Genomic DNA, 12,105 nt, shown 5'->3' with positions numbered 1-12,105 from the left:
TTGGTTTTATTTATTGTCTTTTCTCATCTCCAGCTGCCTATCCCCACCGTTTGAATCTCTTTTACCTTGCCAATGATGTCATACAGAACTGTAAAAGGAAAAACGCAATCATATTTCGTGAATCATTTGCTGATGTACTTCCTGAAGCAGCTGCTCTAGTGAAGTAAGTAAATTCTCTCTTCTTTGGGATCTAAGCTTAAAAAATTTAGAATTTTAATTTCCCATCCTACCCGTTAGTAAGAATTATAAAAGTGGCACATGCTTGAAGATCCAAGGGTATTTTGTCCATATTGTTCATTATAACTTTTTTGGTAATACGCGTATTTTTCTTTTAAAGACTTTTTCTTCCCATTTTGAAAACTTGTCTGTTATCTATGCTCTGCTTGTTTTCTCCTTATTTGACCAGGAGAATGTATATCCTGGTCATACTCTCTGACTGTACTTCTTTCTGTTTCTTCTCTTTTGTGATTTTTACATATTTCCATTTTTCTTACAGTCTTTCTGAAATCTTGCCCCCTTCCTGAAATCTGTGTAATTAGGAAAAATGAAAATATTTATTCCTAACTCCATATTAATTGACTCCATTCTTAGCAAAATTGTATCCAGCATTTTCCAAAGTGCTGGAACACTGGTATTTGATCTTACTTGTCCTGTATTAATAGTGTTTTCCTGTGTTTCATGCATATTTGTAAGTCGTTTGCTTGGTGCAAGAAGCACACACATAGATACACAATTGAAGGATAAACAGTTATGTGGAAAAATGAAAATAGCCAGATACTTCCTCAAATTATATACTTGTTACGATTGTATGAATATATGAATTTTCTGTTTTATTGATCCATTTCTTAGTATTAACCCAGTCACAACGGAATGATCCTTGTCCCTTCCACTGGATTGTAAACTTGAGATGGTGTACTTTGGTATCACAAAAGATTAAGATGTGGTCTTACTTTGAGGTACTAAGTAATAAAGATTTATACACATGTCAGAAGAACATAAAGTAATAACAGTAATAGCACCTACATTTATTGAACATTCATAATTGACCAGATACTTACACATAGTGCTTTGTGTACTTCAGGTTGTTTAATCCTGAGAACAACATTTAAAGTGGCTACTACTTTTCTCCCCATTTTAAGGAGAAGGAAACTGACTTAGAAAGATTACATAGCTTACCTAAGCTCTCACAGCTGTGGGGGGGCGGAGAGGGGGTAGTGGTATTTGGCAGAATTCCTACCCAAGCCTGTCTAGACCCCAGAGCTTATGTTCTGTGCTGCCTCTTTACGTATATAAATTCAGTATAATTTTGAGTAAGAAAAGCAGTGTGCTAAATGATCTCCACTTACGGTTTCTGCTCTAAACATCATTGTAGTCTGGAAAACTTAACCTGGTGTTTCTTAGACAGGTTTCATGACCTAGTTCATGGATTGCTATATCTTCAGAAACCTGTAATAAAATCACTTAATGGTGAAACACTAAAAGCATTTCAGGACAGTGATGCCCTTTTTCATCATTACTGTTCACCATTATGTTGATATTCCTTTTATTTCTAAATAAGTAAGAAGAATGCATTTAGAAGAGATAGAATTGTCATTATTGGCAGGTAATATGATTACCTATATCAGGGGTGGGCAACCTTTTTCTATAAAAGACCAGATAGTATTTTAGTCTTTGCAGGCCATAGGATCTCTATTGCCACTACTCAACTCTACTGTTCTATCATGAAACCCGCCATAGACAATACATAAGCAAATGGTTATGGCTGTGTTCCAGTAAAACTTTATTTACAAAACAGGCAGCAGACCAGATTTGGCCTGAGGTTTGTAGTTTACAGACTCTTGGCCTGCATATAATCAATGAAGAGAGTTCAGTTAAATAGCCAGATTCAAGTTCAACATAGAAAAGCAGTAGATTTCCTATGTATGTTAATAGTAACCAATTAAAAATGTAATTAGGGGATTTATGGGAGGCTTGCTTCTGCCATGAAGCATAAAGGCCGACTTCTCCCTGTAAGTTTGTTGGTAGGCCCAGTGCACCTTTGTGGGCCTCTGCCAGTGTTGAGTAGTCATGGACTAGCAACCAGCTGTTTGTTTGTTTGTTTGAATATTTTTGTATTGTAAAAACTAAACATTCCAAGGACAAAACACTTAACATCCTGATAGAGAAATGAGCAAAGAATGGGGACAGGCAGAAGACATATAAATTAAGAAAAGAAAGAATATTCAACTCAACTAGACAAAGAAATAGAACTTTAAATGCAACTTTTCACACTAATCGAAAGAGCAGAGTTCTTTTTACTAATGGAAACCAGGCATTTCTGTACTGCTGGTGAGAGTATGAATTAGAACCTTCCTTGAAAGTGATTTGGCAGAATTTGTTGAAAGGCTTTAAATGATCTGTCCTCTAGAAATTCTCGAGGGATTGAGAACCTTTAAACTCTCCATCCTCTTTGATCCAGGAATGTCACTAATAGAGATCTACCTTGAAGAAAAAAATCACAAATGCAAAGATTGTCTTCAAAGGATGTACATTGCAGAATTTATTGGAGTTGGAAACAAATGGTTAAATTGTGATTACTTTTTTAATGTAATTAGAAGAAAAGATTCTTTTTGCAACAAAAAGTAATGCCTCCTGTCTCCCAAGTAAAGGAAACCTTACCTAAAAATAACATAAGTATGTAAAGCTTTTACAGAGAAGAATTTTTGAATTTTACTAAAGGGTATTAAAGAAAATGTGTGTAAATGAAGTGATAGATATATAATTTTGAAGGGAAAGATCTGGTATTGTTATTCTTTCCCAAAATGTAGACTAAAAATTCATTGTGGTCTCAGTCAGAATCTCAACAGTATTTAATGTAGAAGGATAAAATATCCAGGATGATTGTTTATAAGAACATTAAAGTCAGAGCTCCCGTCATTTATTTGTATACAAAACAGTAATAGAATCAGGAGTAGAAGACTGTTATGAGTGAAACAGAATATATTCTCACTTATAAAGAAATTAATTGTAATATGGTGTTAGTCACACAGTCGTGTCCGACTCTTTGCACCCCAATGGACTGTGGCCTGCCAGGCCCTCTGTCCATGAAATTCTCCAGACAGGAATACTGGAGTTGGTAGCCATTCCCTTCTCCAGGGGATCTTCCAGACCCAGGGGTCAAACCCAAGTCTCCTGCATTGCAGGCAGATTCTTTACCATCTGAGGTAAAGTATATGATAAGTAAGAGGATATTAGGATATGAGTTTTAGTATTCCAGAAACAACCGCATCCTAACCACCATTACCCCCTTTTAAATTTCTGTCACAGTTACACTTTAGACTCATTTCTGCCCTTTTGCAAATTCATTTCTCTTAATTTAAGGCTATCATTTTAATTGCTTTAATTTAGGAGAGGCAAATGTTTAGAAATTCCAGGCAGGTAACCTAGGTGAGTGAAATGAGTTGATTGTAAGGAAAAATCCATCTAAAAGGGACAGCAGCTACTCAGCTCTAGCGTATGGCCGTAAAGAAACAGAACTTCAGTGTTAACATCTGTTGTCAGACCTTCCAAAAAACTTTGTCATTTTTAAGCTAGGTCAAAATCTAGATTCCTATATGAAGTTTCCCAAATTTTAAATGTGTGAAACTGACTCATATTCTAAAAAATTTATTGCTAGCCAATCAAAATACATCTGAGAACCAAATTTTAGGGTTACAAATAAATTTTAACTCATGGGTGAATTTGCAAATACAAAATCTGCAACTAACAAGAATCAGCTATATTTAGAAATCTTAACAAAAGATGTATAAGATTGCTATTGAAAAAATTATAAAACATAATTGAGAAACAGTATGGAAGGCTGAAACAAATAATTTGTGGATAGGGAAGACTCAATATTTAATGATATCATTTCTTCCCAAACTGATTTATAAGTCCAGTGCAATCTTAAGATCTTAATGGTTTCTCCCCTTTTTATAAATTTATTTATTTATTTACTTTTGTATAATTTATTCATTCCTGGAACATATGTTGTGTATTTACTAAGTGCTTCGCACTGTTAATGATCTGAGATTTAGACAACAAATAACACACTGTGTAGCCTGGCTACAGTATGAATAGGTGTGGACCAGTAATGTGATGACTTTGCAGTGGACTTATCTCAGCTTGCAGTGGGGGCAACTAAAGTACAAATTGAGTTTGAATTTTGTATGGAAGTACAGAGAGCTCCCTCCTCTTCTTCCCCCACAAAGAAAAAGCCGAGAAACTCTTGAAGAGAGTAACAAGGCGGGAAGACAGGCTCTGCCAGGTTTCAAGACTGGTTATAAAGCTATGATAAATAAAGCAGAATGATATTTGCCTAGAGATAACCAAAGAAACCTGTAGAACATAATACAAAGTCTAGAAACAGACCAGTGTATATGTATACTTGGTCTCTGTGTGAAAAAGAAGAACTTTTTCATAATATTGCTGGGGCAGATTTGCTATATAGGAAAGATTAGAGCCTATGCAAATCATACACAAAAATAAATTGCATATTAAATAGAAATATGAAAGAGCTACAAATCTTTGGAGACAACATAGGAGAATATCTCATGACCTTACCTCACAAGATTGATAAATTCAGCTACATTAAAATGAAAACCTACCATTTAATCAAAAGACACTATAAAGAGGGAAAAGACAAGTCGCAGAGTGGGAGAAAATATTCTGCAGTCAACAAAAGATTTATATCCAGGATATATAAAAAATTACAAATAATAAGGGAAAGATAACATATTGAAAATTTTAGTTTTACCTGACACATTAGAAATCAAGCGAGAAATTGTTTAAATATTTATTAATGACTTTTAAAACAATATATGTTAATATTAATAACCAAAACTTATAATTTTAATAGTGTTTTGCATTCTTGCAGATCTCTTTAATATCTGGCTTAATAGCAGACAGCTGTATTTTTTTACCTCCTTTTGCATTCAGTCTGTTTTGATATCACATGTCATGTAGCCCTAGAATTGCTGAAATATATCATTACATATCATATACGTTAAGTCCTGATCAGGAGAGAGAAATCACATACCAGTAATCTAAACAGGGAAAATTTAATATAATGGATCATTAAGGGGCTTTTCTGGTAGTCCAGTGGTTAAGACTCCACGCTTCCAATGCACGGGGCACAGGTTCGATCTGTGGTCAGGGAACTAAGATCCCACATGCCACAGGTGTAGCCAAAATAAAATTTTAAGAAGTTTAACTTTCGGGGGAAGAAAGGACCATTAAGTAGGTAAAAGGTAACTAACTACTAGAAAGAATAAAATAACTCTTAAGGTGATATGGAATAGTATGTGTGGAAAGCAGCTACTACCTCTGAACCTGAAGGAAAAGTAAATAACTGCCCTCACCCTAACCCACCCCAAGCTGAGATTCAGACCTCAGGAAAGAGTAGATGGCTGTAAGAACATGCTGCCTGTCACTAGTGATTTAGAAACAGGTCAGAGAGCACTCACCACTGAACTACAAGAGCTGTGCTGAAATGCTGCCAGGGTGCCTCTGTGCTGATCCACTTGAAAACATAACCTGAAAGAGGAATCCCTACTGCTTCTTCCAGCCTCTCAATGTCACTCCAGGGCTCTCTGTTGGCAGAGTGCAACTCTGAACCAATGGGAAATAGAGTTTTCAGTGTCTTCCTTCCAGTACAAGGAAGGGCTTAGAGGCAATAAAGCAATAACTAGCACACATGTGTACCAGATGAGGATAAATCTTTAAGTCCACCAGTACAAACATTAGCAAAATTGTGGCACAGTGGAAGCTCTCCTATACTGTTGGTTTGAGGGTTGATTGTTATAAAACAACCTCATTTTTTTTTAAGTTTGTTATATATACCCTGTGATCTTGTAGTTCCAACCCTTAAGCATTTACAAACCCTGAGAAACTTACATATTTGCAGCAAGATCAGTGGAAGGGAATTTTTATACCAACACTGTCTATGGTAATAAAAATTGGGGGGAATTCCCTGGCAGTTCAGTGGTTAGGACTCCATGCTTCCACTGCAAGGGGGCCCAGGTTCAGTCCCTGGTTGGAGAATTAAGACTGCAAACCACACAGTTCAGCAGAAGAATAAAGTGAAAATCCTAATTTGAAAAAAAAACTTGGAAACACTTTTTACAGTAAGGTGAATGAATTGTGGCATACTGGAATATCAGACAGCAAAGAAAACTAATGAATTTCAGTTACATGCAATGATATAGATAAATCTCACAAAATACTGGTTGGAAGTACAAAGAAATATTTCTGTATACATAGTATGAATCCATTTCTATAATGTTCAAGTCTGGCAGAAAAATAAACTTGTTTATACTCTAGTCAGTCACCTCAGTCGCTCAGTCATGTCCAACTCTTTGTGACCCCATGGACCACAGCACATCAGGCTTCCCTGTCCGTCACCAACCCCTGGAGCTTACTCAAACTCATGTCCATGAGTCAGTGATGCCATCCAACCATCTCATCCTCTGTCATCCCCTTCTGCTGCCTTCAATCTTTCCCAGCATCAGGGTCTTTTCCAATGAGTCATTTCTTTGCATCACGTGACCAAAGTATTGAAGTTTCAGCTTCAGCATCAGTCCTTCCAATGAATATTCAGGACTGATTTCCTTTAGGACCGGCTAAAGGAACCTTTAGGTTGGATCTCCTTGCAGTCCAAGGGACTCTCAAGAGTCTTCTCCAACACCACAGTTCAAAAGCATCGATTCTTTGGTGCTCAGCTTTCTTTATAGTCCAACTCTCACATCCATACATGACTTCTGGAAAAACCATAGCTTTGAGTAGATGGACTTTTGTTGGCAAAGTAGTGTCTCTGCTTTTTAATATGCCGTCTAGGTTGGTCATAACTTTTCTTCCAAGGAGCAAATGTCTTTTAATTTCACAGCTGCAGTCACCATCTGCAGTGATTTTGGAGCCCAAGAAAATAAAGTCTCTCACTGTTTTCCCTTGTTTCCCCATCTGTTTGCCATGAAGTGATGGGGCCGGAAGCCATGATGTTAGTTTTCTGAATGTTGAATTTTAAGCCAGCTTTACACACTCCTCTTTCACCGTCATCAAGAGGCTCTTTAGTCCTTCTTTGGTTTCTGCCATAAGGATGGTATTATCTGCATATCTGAGGTTATTGATATTTCTCCCCACAGTCTTGATTCCAGCTTGTGCTTCATCCAGTCCAGCATTTCACATGATGTACTCTGAATATAAGTTAAATAAGCAGGGTGACAATATACAGCCTTGTTTATACTTACCTATTTTTAAAACAAAATTAAGGAAATAAGTATCATAAAAGTCTACCATCCCAGATAGATGGAACAGATTGTGATCTTGAAGGGACCCACTCAGGTCCTCTAGGTAGCCAGTCGTGTATTATTTCTTGACCTGGGTTGTGATTACATGGGTATTCACTTTTTAAGTATCTATTAATATATATCATATATAATTATATATTATATGCAGCTTTTCTGTAATATAAGATTTATTTGGACTAAAGTTTTCAAATTACAGTTTTAAGTAAGTGAATTTAAGAAATTGGTTCCCTTTGAAAATTGAATTGGCAATCTGGTAGAACAAATTGTGTAGTCAGTCATAGAGCAGTATAATATTTCCAATTAGGTATCAGTTCTGTAAGGTTTTATTTATTCTATCCCTTCACCTTCCTTATAGATCTAGTATCCTCAAGAAATTTTCCTTTCCTAACTTGTTTTTCAAATTTTACTTAATCTTTTTTTAAATTTAAATGTATTTATTTTTGATTGGAGGATAATTGCTCCACAATATTGTGTTGGCCCCTGCCATATATCAACATGAATCAGCCATAGGTACATGTGTGTCCCTTCCCTATTGAGCCTCACTCCCATCCCCTACCCCACCCTTCCTGACTTCTCTTCCCCAGTCTGGATTAAGCAGTTCTTCTTTGCTATCATTATACCTACCGCTTCTTTTGTCATAGCCCCTAACACACACTTTATAATTGATACATTTGCTTTTCGTCACTAGTTTCTGTCTCCCAGACTTCAAACTTCTGCTCCCAGCACGGTGCTTGTCACTTCATAGGTGGTGGGTTAGCTGGATGCATGGATGGAAATACCATGGAGTGCTATAAAGTTGTGTTTCTTAGGTACAGGCCTAGTTATTCATTGGTGGGTCCATGGATATAGTTTAAAGCGTCATTGGATTGTCTAAGCATATTGAATATCATCCGTATGATTACCTTATTAGCAGTTCTGTGAGTCATTTTCAGTGGCTCTATCATGTATTTGTATTTTGGTATAAGACAGTATTACTTTATCAGAGGTTAATGAGGAAAGGTTAAAGGTGACTTTAATATAAATAATTGTATCAGTTGAAGGCACTAATAATTTCAGCATACACTAAAGGAAAAAATAGTACTACAAATGGAGAAAAATGGTGAAATAAAGGAATGATAATGGTATTACGGTCTTGAAAAGTTTAAAACAATGTATATATTCAGTATCATATTTGCATTGCAATTTGGTTTCAACAAAATATCATTTATAACTTTAAATCAGTGTTTATATGAACGGTATTTACTATATTTTTGTTTAATTTGCAAATTTTGACTTGTAGTTGTTGAAGAACTATAAACTGTTTTCCAGAGAAGCATATAGGGTAAAAAGATACAGAGATTTTGAGATCATCTTCATAGGCAATCCAAGAGAATTTATAGACATATGAGGGTTCGGTGAGGTTGCTGAATACAAATCAACACACAGGAATCAGTAGCATTTCAGTATGTCAGAAATAACCAGTTATAATAAAAAGATATTATTAATAATAACAAAAAAGCTCTAGATACCTAGAATAAAAGTGTATTGAGACCTTTATGGAGAAAACTATAAACTTCCAAAAAGATAAAAATCAGCATATAAATACAGTACACTTCAATCAAGTTCCCAATAGGACATTTTAAGAAATGTGTTATACTGGTTGTAAAATTCATATAGGGGAGTCAGTGTCGTAGGAGGAGCCAAAACTGTTGATAGGAAGCCAGTAGGGGACTTCCCTGGTGGTACAGTAGATAAGAATCCGCCTGCCAGTACAGGGAACACAGGTCCAGCCCCTGGTCCAGGAAGATTCCACATCCTTTGGAGCATCTAAATCCTTGGCGCCGTAACTGCTGAGCCAGTGCTCTTAGCCTGTGAACCACAGTTGCTGAAGCCTGTGTGCCTAGAGCCTGTGCGCCACAGCGGGAGAAGCGAGCGCACCCCAACAAAGAGCAGCCCCCGCTCACTGCAACTAGGCGAAGCCCGCAAGCAGCAGTGAAGACCCAGTGCAACCAAAAATAAGTAAATTAAAAAAACAACAACCAAGTAGGTCTTAACCTATGAAATATCAAGAGTTATTATTTGGGTTAGTTTCTAATACATATTTTTAATGATATTGTGTGAGGAGGGTGATGGGATGGCTGAAACAGCTCTGCCTATAATGATTTCAAGACCTGTATTTTTGACAAAGTGATGAATAAAAAAGTGAAATTATTCTCAATAAAAATCTGATATAGGGAAAAAATAATTATTATTTCGTACAGTAATTAAAAGAGGATGATATTAATACAAGGATAGACGAATAAATTTAAGGAACAAAACAGAGAGCCCACAGATAGACCCATACCTATATGGGACCTCTGTAAATGGTAGAAGTCGCATTGCAGTTCATTGGGGGAAAGATGTATTCTTCAATAAGTGATTCTGGGACATGGGATTTCTATGTGGAAGAAATAAAATTAAATGTTAAGTGTTTCCCAGTACCGCACACAAAAGCATATTCCAAATGAATTACTTTGATATATAAAACAAAACTTTAAAATGTTAGAAGAAAATGAATATTTTCCTGACTGTAAGGGTTAGTTTAGAAAGCTCTTAAGACCCAAAGAACAGATAATAAAGACAAGTATAAATTTAATTACATCAAAATTAAACGGCATTATAGAAGACTCCCTAAAATTAAAGACAAGTGACACACTAGGGAAAACATGTTATAGGCAAATAAAAAAGATACATTTTTATAAATGGGGGTTATTTTAGGCTATACAGAGCAGTATGTTTTTATTTTTTTTTGGCTGCTCTGGGTGTTTGTCACGGCGTATGTAGGCTTCTTGTTGCAGAGCAAGGACTCAGTAGTTGTGGCTCATGGGCTTCTCTTGTTGCCGTGTTTGGGCTTAGTTACCCTGCAGCATGTGGGATCTTAGTTCCCTGGCCAGGCATCGTGCCTGAGTTCCCTAGATTGGAAGGTGGATTCTAATTGACTACTTGCTCCTTGAGTTGACCGCATTATTTGGTCTTCTGTTTGGTCAGTTGGCAGATATTTATTAAGAAACTGCAAGATACAGCACATTACTGTGATGATGTACCAGAAACAAGATATTGATAAAGAAAAGATATTCTCCTGAGTGAGGCACAAGATTATGCTGTTTGGTTCTGGTTGTTTGTTTTTGTGTTGTTCATGTTTGTTGTCGTTGGGTTTTGGCCACATGGCTTGTAAGATCCCAGTTCCCCAACCAGGGCTTGAACCCGGGCCCTTGGAGTCCCAACCACTGGACTGCCAGGAAATTTCCTAATTCTGTTTATTTTAATTCTGATAGCTGGGCACTTCTTCTTACACTCTTCATCAGCTTTGTGCTTTGAAATAATTTACTAATACTTTTTTGTTTTAAAAGTGGTCTGAGGCAAGGGTTGCTAGTATACAAAGCATCTATTCAGCATCCTAGTAATTCTGCAGATCAGTCGATTTTTTGTTAATTACAAGTCAAGCAGCAGAGTTTATATTTAATTATTTTATGATGTGTATTTGGCAGTTAGTTGTATGTTCTATAGAAATTGAGATTGTGATCAGTAATGGCTGAAATAGAGGTCTAGAATTACAAGGTAAGTAAAACTGCTATTCTGGATTTTGTTTTGTTTTTTATTTTAGTTGAATTTGTAAATTCAAGAAATGGTTATATTGTGGGAGTTTGAGAGTTCTATGTTCATATAAATGAAAAGCAGATCTAGCCAAGAATCTTAAACCTAACAAATTATCTAGTAAAAATCATTTTGCGAATGAAGAAACCTAATTCCCCAAAGACTTCTTACTAAAACCAGAACTAAAATGTCTAGTTTCCCCATCTCATGCTTGCTTACTATATTTTACCCTAGTCTTATTTATATGATTTTCTAGCAATTGGTATTTCTCCAGCATATTTTACTTGAGGATTTTGGTGAATAGCTGTTGGGACTTCATAATGAATAGTTGGGTTTGAAAATGACAAAGTCTAATTGTTATTCATTCATTTACTATTCAGTGAACACTTTGTAGGTGTTGAAGAAGCAACAATAAATGTTATACAACCTCTGCAAGCAGACATTTACAGATAATTATGACGACTTCTGGCTGAATGGCCAGCCATCTATTCTAAAGGGTCCTTTTTTATAAAGCAGTCACATTCTTGACAAAATATAAGCTGAACCAGCAACAGTGGACATACTAGAATGGCAGAGCTGACATTAATTAGTATGCCTATCTTGCTAATACCACATGACCTGGGCTGTGGAGAGGGAATAAAGAGGTCTTGAGTCATAAATATCCCTGGCTACCAGTATAGGTTTGCTCTTTTTTTTTTTGGGTTTGCTTTTAGGGAAACAATTTCCTACTTAGTTCACCAAGAATCTCATAGATCAAACAAAAAAATAGGTGCTGACAGTCAAAGGTTGCCAAGTACATTGGGAAACAAAGCACTGCGAGGAGAATCAGCAGATTTAGATTCCCTCACAGAGCTTCAGATACTTGAATTATCAGGGCATTTAAGACAATCATAAAAGATGTTAAAAGAAGATTAAATGGAATGAAATGAACAATGGATAAAATACTTGGACAAAAGAACCGGTAGGAATTACTAGAAAGGAGAAAGATTAAGCTAAAAAATAGTTCTGAAGAAATTAGAATGCAGCAGAGAGAGAAGGAAGTGGTAAAATGGAGTTTAGAATGAGAGGCCTAATTAAAATCAAATGAGAATCCAGAAGGAGAGTGCTTCTGAGTTCTTTCAGAGAGGTAATGGCTGAGAATGCTCTGAAAGTGATTAAAAAAAAAACAAAA

The 12,105-nt window shown here is 36.1% G+C and overlaps 1 protein-coding gene across 6 annotated transcripts in view; it reads left to right on the top strand.

Annotated features, from left to right (window-relative positions):
• Positions 1-12,105, top strand: part of RPRD2 (regulation of nuclear pre-mRNA domain containing 2) — a 94,403-nt gene that overhangs the window by 42,275 nt on the left and 40,023 nt on the right. For all 6 annotated transcript variants that reach the window (XM_043876191.1, XM_043876190.1, XM_043876193.1 and 3 more), the window contains exon 2: positions 34-163. In XM_043876191.1, the coding sequence (XP_043732126.1) occupies positions 34-163 (130 nt within the window). The remainder of the gene's footprint in view (positions 1-33; positions 164-12,105) is intronic.

This window comes from Cervus elaphus, chromosome 20 (assembly GCF_910594005.1).
Source record: "Cervus elaphus chromosome 20, mCerEla1.1, whole genome shotgun sequence".
NCBI lineage: Eukaryota > Metazoa > Chordata > Mammalia > Artiodactyla > Cervidae > Cervus > Cervus elaphus.
The sequence above is the reverse complement of the archived record's forward strand: the minus strand, read 5'-3'. Positions and strand labels throughout refer to the sequence as shown.